The sequence below is a fragment of the Miscanthus floridulus genome, chromosome 2 (assembly GCF_019320115.1).
Source record: "Miscanthus floridulus cultivar M001 chromosome 2, ASM1932011v1, whole genome shotgun sequence".
Taxonomy (NCBI): domain Eukaryota; kingdom Viridiplantae; phylum Streptophyta; class Magnoliopsida; order Poales; family Poaceae; genus Miscanthus; species Miscanthus floridulus.
In genome coordinates this window covers 112,558,113-112,582,303 of record NC_089581.1, presented here as the reverse complement: position 1 = coordinate 112,582,303, position 24,191 = coordinate 112,558,113, and the positions used below count along the sequence as shown (strand labels likewise).

Genomic DNA, 24,191 nt, shown 5'->3' with positions numbered 1-24,191 from the left:
GGTATCATAAATGTTATTATCTTATCATATAAATTTGGTCAAGCTTAAAATGCTTTGACTCTCCAAGACTCTTGGAATGACTTATAATTTGAGATGGAGGGAGTATCAACATTTGTATCTTCGTACACTTTATGATCAAATAATCATATTTATTTCTCATTATAAATATTAATATATTTTGTATATTTTTGATCAAACTGGTTTGTCGAGAATCGATATGTGTAATTATTTTAGACAGGGAGAGTATTACGAAACAGTCCGACGGATGCTTTAATTGGTTTGGTTGCGTGACGACTCGTGGATCCCGATCCGGTCAGGTCAGGGAGCTTCACACCAAGGAAACTTACCGACGCGGCAAAGCAGCAGCAGCAGCAACGACGACGACGACGGAACACGGAGTCACATGGGATGGGACGACGCGAAGATCAGGATGCTGCTGCCCTGCCCGTGTAAAGCGAGGCAGCAACCACCGCCAGCGTACGTCGCGGGAGCAAACAGCAAAGGTTGCTACTCAGACGGCCAGACCCAGCCCAGTGCACACTTCGACCCAGATGGCTGAATGGCTCCGCGCCTCCGCCCGCGCAACACGTGCATGTGATGGGGACGTCTCGTTTGTCTGGGCCGCCGTTTTTGGTGGCCGGACGCGTGATCAGGTCAGGTCGCCAGGCCGGTCTCGGTTAGTTTGGCCCCGCTAGATTCGCGCGGTCGTCGTCACGCCGATGCCCGACTTTCGATCTGTTCTTCTTCTCCTCCTCCTATATATATATATATATTTATTTATTTTGGCCAGGGTTCTCCTAAATCTAAATATACTACTCCCAGGCCCTAGCAGCATAGTGGTAGCAGAAGGACCATATGTCCATTTCGATGCATGCAAGTTGCACGTTTTCTTCTCACTCACAGCCTCACAGGCATATGAGCATATTCCTGTCGGATCATTTCCCTCGCGCTCACCTCTATGGATTCTATTCTACAACTCTTGGATTGAAATAAATAAATGGGTTTTGTTTAGAACAGTGGACACCAATGTGGTAGAGCCAGGCAACTGTCAGGTCGGCCCCGCTGTCCAGCGTGCCTACAGCCAGTCAGAGAGGACATGGTCAGCTGCAGTGCACTGCACCGAAATTACTCACCCACCAGCGCCACGCCCGTCCGTTCCACTGCCACTGCCACGCGGGACCCGGCCAGCCAGCGAACGAACCACTACAACAAGGCCGAACCACCCCCGGCACGCATCCACCGACACGCGGGGCCACCGCGACGGGCAGGCAGAGGCTGTGGCACGGGACATGAGCAGGCCGCGCCGCCTTGCTTTGCTCGCGAAGACGGACGCCCGCCAGTTCCCAACTGTTCTGCGGATGCGCGGAGCCGGAGGCGGAGGCGGAGGCGTTAAGCGCAAGGCTGCCAGCATAAAGGCCCCTGGCGCCAGCCCGCCCGCGGCCCGCCGCATCAGAGCCTCCCCACTCCCTCCGCGAGCGAGTCCACGTCTCGTCGCCTCGCTCCACGCGCCCACCCAAGCCGGACCGAATCGGCTGCTCGAATAGAGTAATCCGAAGAGCCAGCCAAATGGTGGCCGCGTGAGGGGCGGTCGGGCGGAGATCGGGCGGCCGGCCGGGGGAGACTAACTAAGGGGCCGCGCGCGATGCGGTCGTGGGAGATGCACCCGCTCTGCTGCCTCGCCGGGGAGTGGCCGTCTTCGGGCGGCGGGCTCGCGCCCGGCGACCGCTCCCCCTCGCCGGCGGAGGACGCGGACGCGGCGGGGGAGGCGCCGGCGGTGGCGGGGGTGCTGTACAAGTGGACCAACATCGGCAAGGGGTGGCGCCCGCGCTGGTTCGCGATCCGCGGAGGCGTGCTCGCCTACTCGAAGATCCGGCGGCGCGTCGCGGCGGAGCCGCATCCCGCCACCGAGGCCGCGGGCGGCGTCAGGCTGATCGGGGTGGCGCGCGGCGCCGGGGGCGCCGGGGAGCGCCCCATCGGATTCGTGCCTCTCAAGGTGGTCGCCTCGCGTTCGTTTCCTCTCCTTCTCGTTTCGATTCGCGTTTCTTCGTTGTCTGATTTCTCAAGGCGGGGTTTGCGTTTCCCCTCCCGTTCGCCCTGAATCATCTCGTCATTGTTTAGAGCAACGACGCATTGTAGTGTCTTTTTTTTTTCCACGATCGTGCGTATTTCATTAAGCAGAGAAGAGTTTTCGTTACATCGAAGAGAGGCCACGGTAATCCTGGGTTACCGAGATCCTCTTCCCCAACAGCGCACGGATGTGATTACATACTAAAAGTTTTTCGCGACTACAGCACAAGTGGGATCACTGGAGCGCCGTTAATGACCTTAGCTGCTTGTAGCCGGTGAGGCACCACTCGTCAATCTCTTGCTTGTAGCCGGTGAGGCATTGTAGTGTCTTGATTTATTATCCCAAAACCGCTAAACATTGAGCGTAATCATTCGTTAAATAGTGCTAGTACTATGCATTTCATAGCGCAAATCGTTCGTAGTATATAAACCCACTCAAACGAATAGAACTTCAAAAGTTCTGCTACAAATTAGTGGAGCTGGTCTGCTCCAATCCCTCCCTTTTCCGCGTCACGTCGGATCGGAACAGTCCAACAGACGGGCACAGGCGCAACTCCTGTCTCCAGCTGTAAAGTTACCTCGTGCCGTACAACCGTGACGATCTGCGGCGGGGATCGCTTGCAAACACACTCGCACTCATCACGCTCACGCTCACGCTCACGCTCACGCTCGTTGTAAAGGAACGATCGAAAGTTACTAGTACGTACACTACTACAAGCAATTGCTAACCCCTGTCGGAATAAAGCGATGCCTTGTTTTGATTGGAGCTCGCCTTTTACAGCGTCAGCTCAATGTGTAGTACTACTGCTCAGTGTGAAAGAACAGTCTTTGCATCGACTTGCAACAGTGTTGTTCTTGTCCCGTGCTCCGCAGGGGAGGGGCCGGCGAGATGTTTACAAGTGGGGGCAACCGGGCTCCCAGCTGGATCTTGTTCAAACGCCCTGGTGTCTTGGCGCCTCCGTTTTGTGTCGCATTGGGAGTCCATGGTTGGTGGGAACGTGAGGCCGTACGGATCACTCTGTCCGTAGCGAATTAAAGGGGCTGGGAGCTTTTCATCTTTTTCCCGGCTCCTGAACGGTCCCTCGCCCGCTGGCTCTGCTCCAGGCCTCGCTTAGATCCAGCTAATCAGCCTTTTCGTTTGGGTGTGGCTTGTCGTAAATGATCGTAAATTTCCAGCCAGAATAGTATTTTTCTCTCACATAAACCAGCCAATAGTACTTTTTCACGAACCAGCAACGATACGAACCAGCCAACCGAACAGGCTGAATAAAGTTTTGGGATGTCACATCGGATGTTACACGAGGGTGTCGTATGGGGGTGTTCGGATACTAATAAAAAAATAAATTACAGAATCCGTCAGTAAACCGCGAGACGAATTTATTAAGCCTAATTAACCTGCCATTAGCACATATGTACTGTAGCACTTTATTATCAAAATATGGACTAATTAGGCTTAAAAAATTTGTCTCGTAAATTAGTCGCGAACTGTACAATTAGTTATTTTTTTAGTCTATATTTAATACTCCATGCATGTGTCCAAACATTCGATGTGACAGGGTGTAAAGTTTTTGGGTGGGAACTAAACAAGGGCTCAATGAGCTATAAAGCTGCTTGTCTTTTTTGGCTATCTGTTTCTTTAGCTGGAGGAAGCAGTGATTAACTGGCATGGCAATGCAATGGTGGAGGTTTGAAGATATTTGTGAAGTGAACTGCAAGAGTGCAAGTGTAGATATCATCATTTAGTGAACTGCAAGAGTGCAAGCGTAGATCTCATCTCTTCTTGGATGACACTGTAATTCAAAGTTTCAGTTACTTGCCTGCTTCTGAATATTCTGGTTGCTGATTAGCCATTCTCTTTACCTGTTTGTAGATATCATCATTTAGTGAAAGTAAATCAGATGATAAACGGTTTTATATAATTACTCCGACCAAAACACTTCAACTGAGGACTGGTTGTGCTAAGGACCGGGCGACTTGGATTGAAGCACTTGTCACTGCAAGAAGCGAATATTCTTTTAATGGGGATTTATCAGGTGATCAGAATGATGCATCATTTTCCACAGAAAAGCTCAGAAATCGCTTGCATGCTGAAGGCGTTGGTGAGGCCGTTATTAAAGACTGTGAGCAGATTATTCATTCAGAATTTTCGCAGTACCAAACACAGATGAAGCAGCGTTGGGAAGAGTATTTAAGCTTTATTGGCAGTCTTCCACGGGAAGTTGAGGTAATGTTTTCTTGTAGTTCAATAGGTAAAATAAGCTATTTATAGAGTTGCAGTTCATATGACAATATCTTATTGGTTATACCATGGCATAAAAACTAATGTTGGTTTTCCTTAGAATCATATACCTGAGTGTTATGTTTTTCTCTCGGATTGGGTGCTGGATGTGCCTATAGTTATGGATTAATTGCTGCATATTCAGCAGGTTACAATCATGTTATATGCTTTTTTTTTGCCAACTGTAGTTTGATGAACACTTCTTGTATTTAGAAGATAGACCATACCAATTATAGTTTACTAGCCAAATGTACTGTCACATTTAACTAAAAAGGTTATTTGGACTGTGATTGTAAGTCGAATAATAAATTGGTGGGAGTGGGACGCTGTCCACTGACCAGAGAACTTTTTCTGTTCATGCAGGTAGTTAATTCAGTAGATTCAACTGTCCCTGAGAAGCCACAGCTGGAGCTGTTCAAGCATGACTGCTCCAGCTCTGGAAAATGTAGTGGTACTTGATGTTCCTCTTGTTGCTCCTTTTTCTTTGAAATTTTCTGTCTAGTCAATTTAAAAGTTTACTCGGTAATAGTGACGTAACCTTTTTCCTAGCCATGATAAGGCTTTCGTTGGTGATGTAATATCCATTCCATTCCTCCATATAACTGTGGCTATTCAATGTGCAATTTTACTGGACCACTTTTTCAGGAGTGATGTTTCAGTACATTGTTTCTTTCCTAGCTTCATTTGATCATGTGGAATGGAATTTGAGTATAGCGAATAGTTTTCTATCATTCCACCTGTAAACATGTAGCATAGAAGCTCCCTGGGCTATAAATATCTATGACATGTCAATATTCAAAATGATGATAGACACTCAGCATTTGAGTTGTTGCCAGTCATTTATATCTGATCACTTGCATTTCTTGCTTTTTCTCCCTTGGCTTGCCTGAATATCAAATGGTTTAAATTCCAGGAATAGGCAGTGCCCAAGCATTATTATGGCTTCTTTGATGCACTTTCGTTGCAGCCATTCCCCTTTGCATGTGATCTGTAATATGCTTACTATCCCTACTTTTGTTTTCTCATCAGAATATAGCAACACAGAATCATCTGATGATGTTGGCAAACAAGAGATTAGTGAACTATCAGATGGAGATGAATTTCATTTTTATGACACAAGGCAAAGTTTCAGTGAATTTGCTACTAGTCCTGCTGACCCAAGAAAGGGATGCTTAAGCTACGGAAATGAAGATCATAAATCTGTTGAATCACTGACTGTTGACGAGGCCGAGAAATATATGCTGTCACATTCAATAAGGCGCTCACTGTTGCCTGAACCAATAGAAAAGGAGAAAGGAGTTAGCCTTTGGTCAATGATCAAAGACAATGTTGGAAAGGATCTAACAAGAGTCTGCCTTCCTGTTTACTTTAATGAGCCTTTATCTTCTCTCCAGAAGTGCTTTGAAGAGTTGGAGTACTCCTATTTGTTGGATCGTGCATATGAATGTGGTTTAAGGGTATGCCTGTTTCTCTACCTTCCTGTTTTCCTCGACCCATACATTTTCTTTTGAATGAGAATCTGACCCAAACACCTACATTGAACTACTTAAACCTGCTGGAAGTTACTGTTGGGGGGAATGATCCAATAGTAGGGAATAGGCGGGCCCATCAAGAGAAACTGGCTAACACAATGTTCGCCATGAAATAAAAAATCTTTTTGACCCAACGGCAATAGGATAAATATTTTAAATCAGGAAATTTGCACTTTCAATCTTTAAAAAATAGCACTGGATATTGGAGTCAATTTTTTGGCTGATGGAGTTATCCTTCAATTCAGTCAGTATTTTTTTTTCTAAAAATCAAATCAACCATGTGGCATCCCCTTAGCTTTGTCTTAAAATAGTTACTGGAACTTAAGTGGTCAGAAAGATCGCTGAACCAGTTCACAAGGAGGTACCCGCATTTTATGAGCACCTACGTTTGAGCCTGGGTGGGTGGCCTCCTTGATGGGAGACTCTACCAGCCAAGTTATCACTCAGTTCTCAGACTAATGGTGTTTCTTATTTATCTATAAATTGATAAATTGAATTGACAGTATCATAATAATTTTGCTTCTGCATTCAGGGGAATGGTCTGATGAGAATTCTTTATGTTGCTGCATTTGCGGTCTCTGGATATGCGTCCACAGATTCCCGCCCCTGCAAACCTTTCAATCCATTGCTTGGGGAAACCTACGAAGCTGATTACCCTGAAAAGGGGATCCGTTTCTTCTCTGAGAAGGTCAGTTCGGTACCCAACACATATAAGTTTAGCTCATGCTCAATTATTGTTTGGTCACTTAACAAACCATACTGAATATAGGCCTCAAAGAGGAATCACTAAGAACATCTTGTACAGGGATCCAGCACTGGAGTATTACTAAAGTTCTGTTATATATGAGAACACACTTGACTAAATGTGCTTGTTTATTCTTGCACCAGGTCAGTCATCATCCTATGGTCATGGCATGTCACTGTGAGGGGAAAGGTTGGAAATTTTGGGGAGACAGCAATCTAAAGAGCAAATTCTGGGGACAATCCATTCAACTGGATCCTAATGGTGTGCTAACTTTAGAGTTTGATGATGGAGAAACTTTCCAATGGAGCAAGGTATAAATTCCTTGTCAATGGATAATACTCATATTATTTCCTTTCTTTAGTCTCTCCTCTCCACTGTATGAAAACATCCCAGTTTGATCTCAACATATTTGGATATTGTGATTCATTGATTACTAGAAAATGATTGCCTTAGATAGGCTGGTCTGGACCTGCCAAATTCAGAGGCACGGGTCAGCCCATTTTAGCTAAAGACTCTAGCCTCGGCTGGCTCAGTGTGCATCATGGGTTGGTTCAAATATTTTTCAGAAAAAAAGGAAGTGAGAAATTTGTAGTGGATCCTAGTTAAATGTAATAAATAAATTGACTGTGGTAATCTAACAACATTTGCAAGATTTTAAATCCATCACATATGTGCACAACAATACAAGCAGTGCACTTAAAAAGAAAAGCAAAACAAAAAAAAATCGATTTCAAATATATCACATATAGGCACCCGCGCATGGAGGTGAAGTGGAGGCAGGAAGGCGGTGCGGCGATCAGATTGGCCTTGGGCATCATGGTCAGGTGGTCGCACGAGGGTTGACCCATCTTACCCATCGGGTCAAAACTTCTGGCTTTATTGACCCATTTTCTTTTTGGGACTTGTGATTGATCCTTGCGGCCCATTGCCCCTACTCTCGTTGGTTGGGCCAACTACCCAAGGGGTCGACCCAGCCCATCTCTGGATTGCCTCTCTGCATATCTACACTTTGAGATCTGCAAGAGATAGTAAATGCTGGTTGACTATTATGCTTAAATATTTTTCTTTTCCTTGTCAGGTTACAACAACAATTAACAACCTTTTCCTTGGTCGAGTATATTGCCATCACCATGGCACAATGAACATAAGTGGGAATAGACGATATTCATGCAAGCTGACGTTTAAAGAGCAGTCTTTCCTTGATCGGAATCCTCGCCAGGTAAAGAAAGGCAAAAAAAAAAAGTGCAATCACCTATAAGATTAATTTGGGTCGTGCTAATATATAGCTCTATGGAAGGTTCGAGGAGTCGTCAAGGATGCTGATGGAAGCAAGGTTGCAACATTGATGGGGAAGTGGGATGAAAGTGTGCATTGTATCATCAACAATGATGCCTCTAAGGGTAACTCCCATGGTTCACATCAGAGTTCTGGTGCCACTTTGCTATGGGAGAAAAACGAGCCTCCAGTCAATCCTACTCGGTACAACTTGTCTGCATTTGCAATAACATTAAATGAGTTAACACCAGAGCTCAAGGTACACATGAAACATACATATAACCCATCATTTGAGTTCTGTTAGCTCTTAACCTAAAAGGCTAAGGCACATTTTTACCCTCTTGTTAAGGTGAAGCTGCCACCAACGGATTCAAGGTTGAGACCAGATCAACGGCACCTGGAGAATGGGGAGTACGAGAAGGCCAATGCTGAAAAACTGCGTCTGGAGACACGGCAGCGGATGGTTGTACCCATTTTGCATTGCTCTACTTTTCATGAAAGCTGCATCATGATCACTGATTGACTCCATTTATATATTGTTTGAGATCTTGCATGCACGTGGTGGACTGAATTCCATCATTGGATGTTTGATGCTTTTTTGCCCTAACTGATGTCTTAATTGTATGTGTTCGCCTGCAGGCAAGGAAGATGCAGGAGAGTGGCTGGAAACCAAGATGGTTCCAAAGGGACAGCGAGGATGGAACATACCGCTATGTTGGAGGTTACTGGGAGGCAAGGGAGCAGAGAACATGGGTTGGCTGCAATGACATATTTGGTAACTTGTCTAGCAGCCAAAAGCTGCCACCATCCGCTCTCTACACTAGCTCAAGTATATAGGGGTAAGGCCGTAAGGGCATATTCAGTAGGTGTTGACATCGCATTAATCACTTCTGGTACATAATCGAGAGGGGTTTCTCTCGTTTCTGTTGTGTTAAGCTGTGAGCTAACATGCTTTCCTTGTCAATTGTCACATTGAAACCAAGGACATTCAAGCATAACCCAACCTTTTGTCGATACTAGGATACTTATGAGAAATCTTGCTAACATTATTGTTAAAAGAATTGTCAATGATACTATTTTCTTCTTTGCATTCCACAAGGACGTGTTTGCATGTTCGGTGCTTATATTGTCATGCTTTTGGGTGTGTTTCTCACTTTGGTGATGCTGCTCAAGGTTGCCTTATGGAGGCTAGTCGAGTTAGGATACTGATGATGATGGGTCTCTGAAGTAATTTCCTACTGTTCAAAGGGCTAAGAAAGAGAAGGCTCATGGTTGGAGACTTGGAGTTGGCAATGTAGTTTCAACTTATTGATTTACTAGTTCATTTTATATTAGGCTCAGATGAGCTGGAAAGCTTATGGTTTTTTTCCCTGGCTTGTGATCATCTGATGCTAGCTATGCGGGTGTCATCTTTGATGGAATCAGAATGGCTAAGCTTTCGGCACAGTCAATCCTCTCTTCGGTCTCAAATATAAGTTTAATACATAAATGTGTTCCATGAGGGGTATATAAATGGGTTCTTTGCAGCAAAGAATTACTTCTACCGAAAAGGGCACCCGCAACCTCCTTTGTACACCTTTTAATTGGGCCGAATCAAATTAGGCCTTAACCAGCTCAAAAGAGATGAGGTGCTCCAACCTCTCTCCATCGAATCATTCAAATTTGATAAAGGACCTGTTCGCTTCTATATTTTTCGGGCTACGTAGCAACTCATGAATAGCACTGTTGCTATTGCTGTGTAGCAGCAGCCAGCTCATCCGAACAAACCCAAAACAAATGCAACTTTTAATTGGGCCGAATCCAGTTAGGCCTAAGCCAGCCCAAAAGGGATGAGTTACTCCAACCTCTCAATCGAATCATTCAAATTTGATCAAATGAAATAAATGTGATCGAGTGTGTAGACCTGGTAATGGATTAAGTTGAAATGGATTTAATGGATTGGATTCTCCAGTCGGTATACATTGGACATGTGAGAATGGGTTTACATTTTCAATGGATTGGTTTAGTTTGGGTTTAATAGAAAATTGGATTGAAAATTCTTAGATTTTGTTTGGGTTTGAATGGATTGAACCCATGGGTTGGTGTTTATACATATAAAGCTCTTTTGCAATGGTTGCCAAAGTACCATTGGTACTTTCAGGTACTTTCATTTTTTCTATTTTAAGACCACTTATTTGAGAAAAATTATAAATTTAATTTTGTTTATTGAGGGTAAACCGGTAATTCTCCTTTAGGTCTTTGTATGAGTAGCCCATGGATTCACCCTCACGTTTTTTTCGAGATTCTGAAGCCTTCGCCGGCACCTACTTCCTCACGCAGAGCTAAATTGACAAGCAAATTCAATGTAAAAAAATCATACAACAATTGTTTCGGTCCATCAAACTTTTTCCCCATGACCCTTGCGCTTGTAGTACAAATAGATTATACAAGCGCAGCAACGCTAGCTGCCATTCATTTCATGAAGCAGAAAACAACGTACGTACATCACTATTTGGCGCTTATTAAGCCGTATATTTCTGTCTACATTTCTTTTACCCTTACGTACACGTTAATTACCTCCACCTGCGTATGTACGATCGGGTCACACCGTGTGTGCCAAAATACGTACATCACGCATACCCCCCACCGAATTCATGCCAAAACAAGTCATCAAAACATAATTAAAAGAAGAAAAAGAAAGATGCATGCATGCAGGGTTGTGGTAGCCACTACTGGAATCGCGCGATTTGCCTAGTGCCGCAGGCACTAGGCAAAGGCCCAAAAACACTAGGCAAACAGTTTGCCTAGTGTCACACTAGGCAAACAAGGGTCGGCAGAGGCGGACTAGGCAAAGAGCACTTTGCCGAGTGTCAAACCTCGGACACTCGGCAAAGTGTTTGCCTAGTGTCAAGGACACCACTCGGCAAAAGTATTCCACTGACGGTGGAAATCGTAACGGACATTTTGCCTAGTGTCGGAGGTCTGACACTCGGCAAAGTATGCAAGGTTTGCCTAGTGCCAGGCGTCCGACACTAGGCAAATATGTCAAGCTTTGCCTAGTGTCAGGCCGCCTACACTAGGCAAATATGCCAAGTTTTGCCTAGTGTCAGGCCTCCGACACTAGGCAAACTGCCTACTTTGCCTAGTGTCAGTTTCCTGACACTAGGCAAAGCCTGTTCCCAGGTGTGTCGCGTGTGGCCTCTTTGCCTAGTGTCAGACCCCTGACACTAGGCAAAGTAACTAGAAGCTGATTTTTTTTATTATTCCATTTGCGACACAAATATAAATCATATTCAAACACCACAAATATATCACATGAATCATAAATAAGAACCACATGTTCACATATATCACATGTTCATACCAAAAGTCCAAATGTGCCACAAGTTCACAAGTTCATAAGTGCACAACCAAATTTCTTAACAAAGTTCACAACAAGCTGATCACGACGATTGTCAAGGGTGAAGAGGCCCGTGGTTTGATGCTCCAGGCGACCCTTCCACTTGATTCGGCTCAAGCTGTGGTGCCGGCGACGCTCCCATCTGTGAAGCCGGCGACCCTCCAATTTGATTCGATGCCACGCCCGATTGATGCTGAAAAAAATGAAAAGGATATCGTCAATAAAAAATTTCGGCAGAACCTCCCCTGCACGGAGAGGTTTTCAAACCCTGCAAGAAAACAAACGGCACGATGACCGTCAAGAACATACATATCAATACACCGCCACCAACACCACCACCACCCAAACACCACAACTGCCACCACCACACCACAACAACCGCCGTCACCACCAACACCATATTGTATGTTTGAGATTGCATATTTTTTCTAGTGTGCCCTATGTCAGGTTGGAACATAATAAGTAATATATTGGTACTCACAGGAGTAGCTGCTTGAGGAAGTGGCAAGACTAGGCTAGCTGGCATGGTCTGCCCCATAGCGGCGCCAAGAGTGGACACGAACCCCACCAGCTCCTCTATCCTCTGTCGTTGGGCCTCCCGCTCTTCCACCGCCCTCGCTTCCATCTCCTCGCGAAGCCTCCTTTCTTCTAGCAGTTGGGCCTACAACATTTGACCCCCAATGTTAAAGTAAGGCAAAGGTATGTAAAAATCAATAAGCAACGAATAAAACAGAAATTACCTGGAGTTCGTTGACAAGGTGCGAAGCAGTGGTTGGCCGTGGACGTATGGCCGGGCTTGCGCTCGTGCTCCGTGCTCGGATCTGGGAGAGGGTGGGAGTAGAGGACGTGTCGATGACACCATCACCCATCCAATACCGCCCATGCTTCTTGCCACCTCCCACCCTCATGACACCATCACCCATCCAATACAGCCATGAGGTTTACATTTACTAAAACATCATTTGTGACTACCTGACAGTCTAATTAATATTTTTGACAGACAACTATGTTATCTTCCCAAATAAACTAGATAAGATTTTGAGTGTGTGCAAGGTGCCTGCTTAATATGGATTCATTTCGAGTATGGTACATACCAACCATATCCACAACAGCGAAAAATGGCAGAATTGGCTGATACAGCCCCCCTATCAAGTAGAGCAGAGAAGCCATAGAACTTCCATTTGAAAGCTGGATCATGGGTCTTTCCCAGCAGTGCAGGAGCTGAAATCGTTACAAGAACAATCACACAAAGTTTGAGAAAGGCAAAGGGAAAATGTAGAGATTACATGCTATGAGGAGATTAGGGAGCATGCTAGTTCAAAATAATAAACTCCAAAATAGAAAGTTTAAGAAAGGAAATTGCAGACAGAAGAATAGTTCTGTATAGAAAATAATATTGCATTCAACTTCGAACTGTCTTGATCAAAATATATAACACAACCGTGATAATTGGTTACTTGGCCAAACAAAAGTAATGATCTATGTGCTTTTGCATAGCTTACCACATAATACACATACTACTCTACAGGATAATGTTTCTCATCTTTGAATTCACTCATTGGACTAGAAAATTAAATAGAAAAAATTATAAAGACAATAAAGCAAAATTCAGCCCACTAATAATGTTCAGTTACAGCTCACATGGTTTAGAGATTGAACACTGTAAGCCTTTTGATCACTGAAGGAAGCATAAACATGTTGGTAAGCTACAGGGTACTGAACCTGCAGAGAACAAAGAGCTAGAAAAGCAGCAAGCTACATGAAGCACTAACAAAATTAACAGAGAGGTTAAAAGCTTAGAGCAACATTGCAGTTAAAACAGCCAAACTAATGACTAAACAGAATGCAAACACAAGCTCTCTTGCACTATTGGCCAGCACACTAAGTAAAAAAATTGCTTGAATGGAAACTGAAGTGAGCTGCAGCTCCTGTCAATATGCAAAGGACAAGAAAGCAATGGTCTTACCAAAAAAACAATGCTGAGTTGTTGTCGCTCTGCTGCTGACCTGCTAATTTGAAGATCAAAGATGACTGCATGATGTCATCATATATGCAGGATTGAAAGCACAACAGCTGTCTCAAACAACTGGTGCTGAAACTTATTCCAAATAGCCTGTAATTGCACAAATTAAACTAGTAAGCTTTCATCATCAGATTTATTTGTCATAGATATATCATGCTTAAATCCCTGCAGAAAGTGTAGATGGAAAAGTAGATGGCTAAAAGCAGGAACTAGAGTACATTTGCCATCAATTTACTAGAAGTACAAGCCATCCATCACAACTATCAGTCGGAGCTAATTATCTGGACACAAAATCAAGGCTGATTTTTTGCTACAAATTCATACAACAAATGCATATACTACTTATCTGCCAATCGATATGCAATCCCAACTCTTGCTTATCCCCAAGCTTAGGTTTACATATTTAGTGTAGTCTTGTCAGTTCCATTTAGTTTCTGCAATTTTTATTGTGCTTTTAGTAACTTATTATATATCCAGTGCACTCTTGATGGCTCAATGTAATTGATATGCAATCCCAACTCTTGCTTATCCCCAAGCTAGTCAGTTAACCTTCAAACGCATCACTGGATTCACAAAAAATAACTGCAAACTAACATGCATAAGTACAATAAAAACAAAAAGAACTATAATTTGACAAGGAAATTATACAGTGAAGTGCAATCAGAGCCAGATACAGATGACTTAATATACTGATGTTTGACAAGGAAAAACTGTAATAGCAAACACAAGCAGTAACTGTCCCACAAATGTTTGAGTGCAGTTCACCTGTGTTCTTCTGCGTACCAGGCAGCAGGTGGGGATCGTTGGTAATAAAAGCAATGCTTCCATCCCTCTTCATAGTTCACAGATCCTACAACCAAATCGCAATATCGAATAATGCATAATAAGTATATTAAGTAATAGACCAATACATTCTAATTCTTACTGACATCTACAAGCTACATTCTAAGGCTACCTAAATTCATGGTTTGGGTTCATGCATAAGGAGATCTAGACCAAAGGTACATTAAATGGTTAGGGTTTCGAAGCTCAGTTTTGCACAAAAGGGAGGGAAGAGAATTAGAGAAGGACAGGTATACCTGGTGCCGTGGGTGCTCTTCACCGGCAAAGGGCTCAACGAAGACTTGCACGGCTGGAAGAGGGGCTCACCTCGGCCACCGGAAGGAGGTTGCGCTCGGAGCTGTAGATCCGGACACCAGGGCGGGGAGGGGCAGTGCCTGGGAGATATTAATTACTGTGATTTTTAGAAGATATATTGCACATTTGCAGCTAGTCAAATAATAGATTAACTAATATTATTAGCATCTACATGTGCACACGGCCACACCTGAGCTGATCCAGCACTAAAATAAAAAGAATCCACGCTGCTCTATACTAGTGCTAGTACTAGTGCCTCAATACTTAAAACGCCGGTACGCCACCAACACTAGCAGGTCAAAGGCTAAGTACAAGCACTCTATACACGCACTCCCCTTCCCTCTGCAACAGCAAACGCACTCGCACATCTCCCACCTCTGCTTCTTTTCCCCTTCCTGCAACCATGGCGTCCAAGGTAGCTGCGCCAAATCCACATCCATAGCTGATCCCCTCAGCGATGAATACCCCAAATCAAACCATCAGCAGCTCTACCTGCTATCTATCAAATTTTCCCCTTCGATTTAGCCCCCTGGTGTCCCCTATTTTGGGACTCAGCTTCCGTAGCCACCAGGATGTATCGCTGGCCGTGCTCTACAGCTCGGGCTGGGTGCCGCAACGGGGCTGGGGCTCCCGCGTCGCGAAGGCACACACAGTGGTGCTGCTGGGTGTCGGCAGCGCCTAGGTCGGCAGGCATGGCCGTGTGGTGGGCTGGTGCCTCTGCCGCTCCGGACCGGGGTTGACTCTGCTCAGTGTCCAAGGTGTGCTCCTAGGCTCCTAGCTTGCTGGTGTGCCTCTCCCCTTCGTAAAGCTCCTAGCCTTCTACTTCCCTGGCGGAGCAGCGGTTGGTTGTAGAGAACGACGTCGAACCGGCGGCAAAGCTCTTGGTGCGGCAGGAGGCAGATCTGGGGGCGGCGGGCGGCGGCCATGGAGCTGGGGTGGTTGGCGGCGGCTTGCGGGCGCCGGATGTGGAGATGGGGCGGCGGGCCTGGAGCTGCGAGACCGAGCAGCGACGGGAGTGCGGGCGTGGTCTCAGGCGAGTGCGGGCGGCGCGTTTGGGATAGGGATGGCCACCAGGTTGCTCCGCCCGCGGCTTGTGAGGGAGGCAGGATGGGATGAGAAAATAGAATTTAGGGTTTGGAGGACACCGGCTGTACTATTTTTGACCAGTTTGAGGGATGAGAAAATTAACTTTGCCGAGTGTCGATAACCCAACACCAGGTAAACACTATAAAAATAAGTTTGCCTAGTGTTTTTCATGAGACGCTAGGCAAAGAGGCTAGTTTGCCTAGTGTCTAGCTGACACACTAGGCAAACTTTTTTTTTTCAATTTTGGTCTTTAAACTTTTTATCGAGCCTCCCTACATAAAATGAGACTACATGTTGAAAGTTGGCACAATTTTATGAAATTTTGCTATATTTCTTTAGTTTATTTAATTTCTTTGAATTTTTTCGATAAATGCAAATTTGAACTGCAAGTGTGTCGAATAATGGCAATTCATGAATGCAAAAATGATATTCATGTTAGTAAGTGTTAGTTGAGGCCGTATCCAGAAACAGACCAAAAATTTCACACATCTTCACGTCGAGACATGACCACGAACTTGCGAGCAAATAGTTTTTAAATTCTATTAAATGAAAACGGAGTCTGAAATTCATGAAACTTGTCGACAAGTCAAGATATCGCATGCGGGTGCCATGATAAAAATTTAAAAAGATTTCGAGCACATCGTCACGTATGATGCTTAGAAACCCTAACATCTCCACATGTGATCGTGGAGATGTTAGGGTTTCTAAGCATCATACGTGACGATGTGCTCCAAATCTTTTTAAATTTTTATCATGGCACCCGCATGCGATATCTTGACTTGTCGACAAGTTTCATGAATTTCAGACTCCGTTTTCATTTAATAGAATTTAAAAACTATTTGCTCGCAAGTTCGTGGTCATGTCTCGACGTGAAGATGTGTGAAATTTTTGGTCTGTTTCTGGATACGGCCTCAACTAACACTTACTAACATGAATATCATTTTTGCATTCATGAATTGCCATTATTCGACACACTTGCAGTTCAAATTTGCATTTATCAAAAAAATTCAAAGAAATTAAATAAACTAAAGAAATATAGCAAAATTCCATAAAATTGTGCCAACTTTCAACATGTTGGTCAAGGTATAGTAGGAAAGCTACAGAAAAAAATTGGAAGCTAAAATCAAAAAAAGAAAAAAATATTTTGCCCAGTGTCTCTGTGAGACACTAGGCAAACTGGCCAATTTGCCTAGTGTCATCCGGAGACACTAGGCAAAGTTCTAATTTTGCCGAGTGTTAACGGAAGACACTCGGCAAAATGGTAACGGCGGTTGCTCTCCGGCAGCCTTTGCCGAGTGTGATGGTATGCCTAGTATTGACACTAGGCAAAATGGTCATTTACCGAGTGGATTTCTTTGCCTAGTGTCGACACTCGGCAAATCGTTATTTTGCCTAGTGCCTTTGTTTTGCCGAGTGCTCCGGGGTCTAACACTCGGCAAACAAGCTTTTTGCCTAGTGTCCGACGATTGGCACTAGGCAAACCATTAAACACTAGGCAAATCTTGGTTTTCCAGTAGTGAGCACAGCAGCATCAGTGGCCGACGGCAATAGACTCCTCGTCGGCGAGCTCGATGCCGGCGTCGGCCAGGCGCTTCTCCTTATAGACGTAGCCCCTGGCGGCGAACGTGAAGAGGACGAGGTTGATGGCGCTGACCACGGCGAGCAGCCATAGAAGTAGTCGAGCCTCCCGTCGCTGAGCTTGTCGGCAAGCCAACCGCCGCGTTCGCTGCCGTGGACCGTGACCTTGTGCACGATGGTGACGAGCAGCGTGCTGAAGAAGAACCCGAGCGCGCAGGTGCTGAGGAAGAGGCCCGTGCTCATGGTCTTCCTGCCCTTGGGGCACTCCCGCAGGAAGAACGCGAGCTGGCCCATGTACGTGAAGGCCTCGCCGGCGCCGACGAGCACGAACTGCGGCATGAGCAGGAACACCAAGAGCGTGACTCCGTGCTGTTAGTGCATAGGATCGACTAGTTGTAGATCAGCCGGGTGTATACCTGAATTAGAACATGGTAAGCCCTAGAACATGTACTGGTAATGAGAAAACACAGAGAGAGAGATTCGGAGATGCAAACCGTCGGGCTTGGAGGAAGAGGAGGAAGCCATCGCTGTGCTTGTGGATGAGGCGGTGAAGTCCGGCGGTGAAGGCGCGGACGTAGTGGCGGCGGTGCAGAGGCGGCTGTGGCCGGTTGCGGTGCTTCCCGTCGCTGGTAACACCTCTCTCTAGATCGGTTAGGGTTTAGGATGTTGGTGGGGCGTCTGGCGGCGCAGGTGAACCTTATGTCTTGTGCCTCGACCCCACCTCCCTTTTTATGGCGCTGTGCGACGGGGGTCCACCAACCATGAAGCGGTTGGGTGTCCCCGATCAGGGCGTGGATCCAAGGACCCAATTGGCTGTGGTGGAGATCAACCTAACATTCTCCTTTTTGATCTCACCTTATTCCTTAAACTCAACTACTTCATCTTGTTCTCATTCCATCACACATCGGTGCATAGAGGGTGCCTTATCGTCACGGTCAGTTACCATTAGATTAAACAACTATAATGCACATCTCTGTTTTAAAATAAATTCTCAACTAGGCCCTCATTGTCCAGGAATCATAGGATTTCTCTTAAACCGATGCCGGCTACATGTTCTCTGAACACGCTGGGTGGTAAGCTTTTTGTAAGCAGATTCACGAGCATCTTTTCTGTACATATATGCTCAAGACTAATTATATGACCCCAGACTTTTTCTTTTATAACATAATACTTTATGTCAATGTGTTTGGCAGCACCACTTGACTTATTATTGTGAGCATAACATACTGCTGGATTATTATCGCAGTATAACTTGAGTGATTTATTTATGTCGTCTACCACTTTCAACCCGAACATGAATTTCTTCAGCCAATTCACCTGCCCTGTGGCCTCATAACATGCTACAAACTCGGCATACATTGTGGACGATGTAGTGATGGTTTGTTTTGAGCTTTTCCACGATATAGCTCCTCCTACGAGAGTGAATATATACCCTGACGTGGACTTTTTATCATCTCCCGCATAATCTGAATCTATGTACCCCTCTATGTGCAGGGAATCAGATCTTCTGTATGTTAACATGAGACCCTTCATACCTTGCAGGTAACACAAAACTTCGGACAGCTGAACTATATGCAACCGCTTTCATTTGATCGATCTTATATTGGTTCCTAGGATATTGAAATTCCCCATATCTATCGCCCTTGACTATGGGAGCAGGTGATGACTTACAATTTTGTATACTATATTTCTTTAAAACTTTTTCTAAGTATGCCTTTTGTGATAATCCTAAAACCCCATTTTTTCTATCTCGGTGAATCTCTATTCCTAGAACGAACGAAGCTTCACCGATATCCTTCATATCAAACTTCAAGGACAAGAACTTCTTTGTTTCTAGTAGTAGACTAACATCATTGCTAGCTAGCAAGATGTCATCCACATACAAGACTAGAAAAACTTTCTTACTGTACTATCAAACTTCAAATACCACTGTCTTAAAGCTTGTTTTAATCCGTAAATGGATTTCTTCAGACGACATCCCATACGTTCTTTTCCTTCCACAACAAAACCTTTTGGTTGTGCCATGTAAATATTTTTCTCCAGATCCCTGTTTAGGAACTCTGTCTTTACATCCATCTGATATAATTCTAAATCGTAATGTGCTATAAGCGCCATTATGATTATAAAAGAATCCTTACATGAGACTGGAGAAAATATCTCATTGTAATCTATGCCTTCTCTTTGCGTAAAACCTTTTTCCACAAGTCGCGCTTTAAACCTTTCTATATTTCCTTTGGAGTCATGTTTAGTTTTGTAGACCCATTTACAGCCTACTGTCTTGGCTCCTTTAGAAATTGTTTCTAAGTCCCAAACTCCGTTGGTTTTCATTGATTTTATTTCATCTTCCATGGCTTCAAGCTACTTTGATGAGTGAGCGCTTCTCATGGCTTCTTCAAATGAGGTGGGATCACCCTCCATTTGAAATTTCTCACATTCATAAACTTTGTAGTCTTCAGGAATGACTGATCTCCTGACTCTTTGAGACCTTTTAGGGGCTTCGTTAGATGATGCTTGTTCTATATGTGGTTGTTGTTGCTCCTTCTCATGTGTGACAATGGGTTCTATGGGATCTTGAATGACAGGTTCCTCATGTTCATTCATTGTTGCCATAGGAGAGTTAACAATAGGTACTGTTACTAAAGTGTCTTGCCCTGTTGGTATAGCAACAACAGGTAGCATGAATAATGGTTCATGAACCATTAGAGTGGGCACATATACCCGCTTCTCTTCAAAATTAATTTCTCGCGCTACCATGCTCCCCCTTATCATATCATCCTCTAAGAACACAGCATGTCTTTCTATAAACTTCGTTTGTCTGTCAGGACAATAGAAGCGATAACCTTTTGACTTTTCTGGATAGCCAATAAAATAGCAACTGACTGTCTTAGAGTCTAGCTTCCCTATGTTTGGGTTAAAGACTTTAGCCTCAGCTAGACAACCCCGCACACGTAAATAGTTAAGTGAGGGTTCCTTTTCTATCCACAACTCATACGGTGTTTTGGGCACCGACTTGCTTGGCACTCGATTAAGAATATGAATGGCGGTTTTTAACGTCTCCATCCATAAACTTATCGGTAGGGTAGAGAAATTTATCATGCTTCTCACCATATCCATTAAGGTACGGTTGCATCTTTCAGCTACTCCATTTTGCTGAGGCTCGCCTGATGTAGAATACTGGGCAACTATGCCATTTTCTTGTAAGAACCTTACAAAAGGTCCAGGAACTTGGCCATATGGGGTGTGTCGACCGTAGTACTCTCCCCCATGGTCGGATCTTACTACCTTAATCTTTAAGTTATGCTGATTTTCTACTTTAGCCTTAAATATCTTAAATTTATCCAATGCTTCAAATCTTTCCTTAATTAGATAAATATAGCCAAAACGAGAATAATCATCTATGAATATTATAAATGAGTCATAACCATCCATACTTTTCACAGGAAAAGGACCACAAATGTCTGTGTGAACTATTTCTAAAATTCCTACACTTTGTTTGGCATCTTTCTTTATTTTCTTAACGTATTTTCCTTTTATGCAATCAATGCATTGTTCTAAATCTGAAAATTCTAAAGGCAGAAGAATTGATTTCTTAATCAATCGCTCTATTCCCCCTTGAAATATGGCCTAAACAACAGTGCCATAATTTCGAAGATACGTCATGCACTCTCTTCCGCTTATTTGTTGCATTCATAGACGAGGAAGCATTCTCATTCTCAGTGCTCACATCATTCACATTCTTAGAAAAGTGATAATAAATAAAGCTTGTCTTGTCGGAAGGCAAGACCAACACACTTATTATTAATCACAATCCGACATTTACCATTGCCAAAATGGCAATCATATCCATCATCATCTAATCTTGAAACACTTATCAAGTTTCTACGCAAAGAGGGTACATAAAGAATATATGAAAGATGAAGTCTAAAACCATCATCTAATTCTAGAGAAAGATCTCCAATGGCTTCAACTTCATTTGCAACTTTAATTCTTCTTTCTCCTCTTTGTAGGGTTCTCCTCATACAGAATCCCTATAATGAATTTGCAACATGAACAGTTGCAATCCACCATGTAGATTTTGCATAACTTAAATACAAGGATTCATCTATGAATGTAATGAAATCCTCACCTCTCTTCAGAAGGCTTTTCAGAAAGTCTGGACAGTCCCTCTAGTAATGTCCACACTGCTTGCACCATTTGCACTGATCTTTTTCAACTTGGTTATTGCTATTCTTCTGACGGTGCTCAGTCTGAGGGCCTTTCCCTTGGGGATTGGCATTCTTATTGAAGTTCTTCTTCTTGTTGTCCTTCACAAGGTTAGCAGAGTCACCCTGTGAGCTTTTAAGCTTCTCCTCTTCTTGAACACATATTGCAATGAGCTTCTCTATATCCCACTTATCGGGCTGCATGTTGTTCACAACAAAAGTTTCATATTCTTTGGGCAAGGAAGCAAAAACCAAATGAATAAGGAACTCATCCTTGAGCTCCAAATCCATTAGCTTCAGTTTCAAAGCTATGTTGCTCATCTTCAGTATGTGCTCTATGATACCACCACCAGTGTATTTTTCATTGAACAATTTCTTGATCAAAGTACTGGCATAAGCCTTTGAAGAGCTAGTAAACTAACTCTTCACTTTCTTAAGATACTCTATGGTGGTATCACAATCTGGGATAGACCCTCTTATCTGTAGGATCTTTGGTTGGCCTAGAGGGGGAGATGAATAGGCCTATCAAAACAAACACTCAAACTTTTATCAAATTCACCCAGCGGCACTGCCACTCTAGAGGCCGGCACTGCCGGGCCAGAACAGCAGCACTGCCGCACCTGCAGACAACTTCGAATCATAGTTCAAAATCCATGAACGAAAACTTAAATTGGAGAAATTTCCTAGCTTACTGTAGGTATGACAATCACAAATCAAAAGCTAGAAGTGGTAGGAACACCACACACAAGTAGATCGACTAGAAACCCTAGTAATCACCTCAACCACAATATGTCATGCAAGTAATGAAAATCAAGCACAAGTGACATAATGATTTATCTCATGGTTCGGCTCTCCACCAAGGCTTGCCTGCCTCCACATTGTTGAGGTTAGATATTAAGGATTAGGGCTTTCCAACCCTTCCTCGTTCTCAAGTCAAGAGACTTAACTCTTGAGATGAGGGGTGAGTTTACTAGCTTCAAGAGATGGTTACTGTAACAACCCAAGTTTTTGGAGAAGCCGAAAATACGAACTTTTTAAAATTTTTCCTGCAATGTGTGAAGCATGTAGATACTAGGTCAAACAAAGAACAATTTATAAATAAATTGTTGCATACATATAGTGATGCTTGTAGGAGCTTGCCAGAGTTCCTTATTTGGTTTAGGGTTTTTGTGTTGGAGAGCACAAGTCCGTAGCAAATCCTTTTGACTCCTTCTGGAATCTCTCTTGAACCCTTGACCTAGATTCTATAATCAACCAACTATCTTTATCAACTCAATGCTCATGGATTGCCAACCCTTGACATGGACCCCATTACCTCTAGTTGACCTCTAGTGGACCCCGCTAGGAGGTGTACAAGTTGGCGACACACGTATACAATATAGGAGCCTTGGTTTATTTAGAAAATAGGAAAGCCAATTTGGCCCAAGCACATGACCAACCAGCCCAAGCAACAGGGTTGGCTCAGCCTAGCCTGCCTCGACCGGCCCAACAGCTCAGCCGGCCCAGCATCGCCGCCCGCACGCGCATAGCCACCGATGACCCGACCCCGCTCGTCAGCCATCACGCGCCGCACGCAGCCACATCGCGCCAAGCGCCTAACAACCCGACCCCGCTTGTCAGCATAGTAGCGTCTTCTTCCCCTCGCCCATGCATTCTCCCCGCGCGACCGGGAGCCAACCGTGGAGCAGATGCGGGCCCGGGGTCACGCACATCTCATGACCCTGTTTCCCCTTGCGCCGCGCCTACGCTACTGCACGCGAACCGTCGGATGCGCTGCACGCATCACCACCACCCGATCGCCGTCTGCCATTGGAGCCCTTGTAGCTCAGCTATAAAAAGCCAATGTTCGTGAGCCCTAACCCTCAGTTCGTTCGCCACCGCCGCTGGTGGCACAACACCACACAGCGTCAAGCCGAGAGAGAGGGAGGAAGGAGAAGCAAGGTGGAGAAGGAAGCCGCTGCGGGGAGGACCTCGCCGGAGCCAGGAGCGCCGCCCCGATCAGCTACAGCGACGTAGCTGCTCAGCACGGCACTACATTGCCTCATCATGGCCTTGCCTCGCCACCGCACCACCATCCTACCGCCACGAACCCTACGGTGAGCCATCTTGCTGAGACCACCTCTCTAGCCAAATGGAACATGCACCGCCACGATCGAAACATGGCTGAAGCTTCGAGCCCTGGCCTAGCCCAACTGGTTAGCTAGGGAGACCGCCATGGCCATGCTTGCCGAGACCCAGGATGCGCCATTAGCGCTGCCATCAGCCAAAAGGAGGACCCCAGCCATGACGCTGTACATCGGAATAAGAGCGCACATGCACGAGCATGCTCACCATGGCTGAGAGCACAACCATGGCGAGACCACCATGTCTTCTACGTCGCGGTAAAGGCAACGTTGACACAATGACTGGCCCCGCCATGATGAGAGTCATGCCACACTCACCTAGCCAGGGAAGAAGCCCACCGGAGCCCTGCGTTGCCGCACCGCACCTTGTCATAGCGCCACCACCTCTATGTTGCCCTCACCACCATGGCCAGAGCCACCGAGAGCACTAGGAGCTCCTTCAACACGCCCACCATGGCCATAGAAGCACCGTGGAGCTCACATGCTTCTCCAACTGGACTCTCGTTACCACCATAGCCCTGTCCATGCACGCCGACGGACCCATGCCGCCATTCACCGTGGCCGGGACCCTAGGAAGCCCCATCCGCCACCTTGACCCCACCGAGGCTTGGCGACACTTGCCTACCTTAACCGCGCACCAGTACCGCCCGAGAGGCTCGCCGGTGACCTCATCGCCGGCAAAAGCCCCGTCGGGGAAGAGGAGGGGATTTTCCCCACGTCGACCACCCCGAGCAGCTTCGACCACGACCCCATCGACCACGCCGAC

General features: G+C 45.1%; 2 protein-coding genes and 1 pseudogene across 3 annotated transcripts; 1 reads left to right on the top strand and 2 right to left on the bottom strand.

Moving 5' to 3' along the window:
- The first annotated feature begins 1,297 nt into the window (after positions 1-1,297).
- Positions 1,298-8,968, top strand: LOC136527932 (oxysterol-binding protein-related protein 1B-like). The gene is made up of 10 exons (XM_066520800.1): positions 1,298-1,993; positions 3,938-4,291; positions 4,709-4,796; positions 5,375-5,802; positions 6,410-6,565; positions 6,766-6,933; positions 7,701-7,841; positions 7,920-8,156; positions 8,247-8,360; positions 8,537-8,968. The coding sequence occupies exons 1-10, from the start codon at positions 1,643-1,645 to the stop codon at positions 8,732-8,734; spliced, it is 2,235 nt and encodes a 744-aa protein (XP_066376897.1). The 5' UTR covers positions 1,298-1,642; the 3' UTR covers positions 8,735-8,968.
- Positions 8,969-11,201: 2,233 nt separating this feature from the next.
- Positions 11,202-15,565, bottom strand: LOC136527919 (uncharacterized). Of its 2 annotated transcripts, XM_066520783.1 has the most exons (8): positions 15,304-15,565; positions 14,379-14,516; positions 14,065-14,149; positions 13,283-13,389; positions 12,371-12,497; positions 12,017-12,179; positions 11,758-11,937; positions 11,202-11,469 (listed from the first exon to the last, which is right to left on the bottom strand). In XM_066520783.1, the coding sequence occupies exons 4-8, from the start codon at positions 13,311-13,313 to the stop codon at positions 11,332-11,334; spliced, it is 639 nt and encodes a 212-aa protein (XP_066376880.1). In that variant the 5' UTR covers positions 13,314-13,389; positions 14,065-14,149; positions 14,379-14,516; positions 15,304-15,565; the 3' UTR covers positions 11,202-11,331. The 2 variants fall into 2 exon arrangements, with proteins under 2 accessions (XP_066376880.1, XP_066376886.1); XM_066520789.1 differs by having other exon boundaries at positions 14,083-14,149; positions 14,379-15,565.
- A 1,488-nt stretch (positions 15,566-17,053) lies between these two features.
- Positions 17,054-24,178, bottom strand: LOC136536879 (protein NRT1/ PTR FAMILY 6.3-like; annotated as a pseudogene).
- Between the last annotated feature and the right edge of the window lie 13 nt (positions 24,179-24,191).

Coding starts and splice junctions, on each gene's coding strand:
- LOC136527932 (XM_066520800.1), top strand. CDS start 1,643: ATGCGGTCGTGGGAGATGCACCCGCTCTGCTGCCTCGCCGGGGAGTGG. Junction 5,803..6,409: donor CATATGAATGTGGTTTAAGG/GTATGCCTGTTT, acceptor TTCTGCATTCAG/GGGAATGGTCTGATGAGAAT. Junction 8,361..8,536: donor TGGAGACACGGCAGCGGATG/GTTGTACCCATT, acceptor GTTCGCCTGCAG/GCAAGGAAGATGCAGGAGAG.
- LOC136527919 (XM_066520789.1), bottom strand. CDS start 13,313: ATGCAGTCATCTTTGATCTTCAAATTAGCAG. Junction 12,180..12,370: donor CGCTGTTGTGGATATGGTTG/GTATGTACCATA, acceptor TGGTGTCATGAG/GGTGGGAGGTGGCAAGAAGC. Junction 11,938..12,016: donor ACCTTGTCAACGAACTCCAG/GTAATTTCTGTT, acceptor CAAATGTTGTAG/GCCCAACTGCTAGAAGAAAG.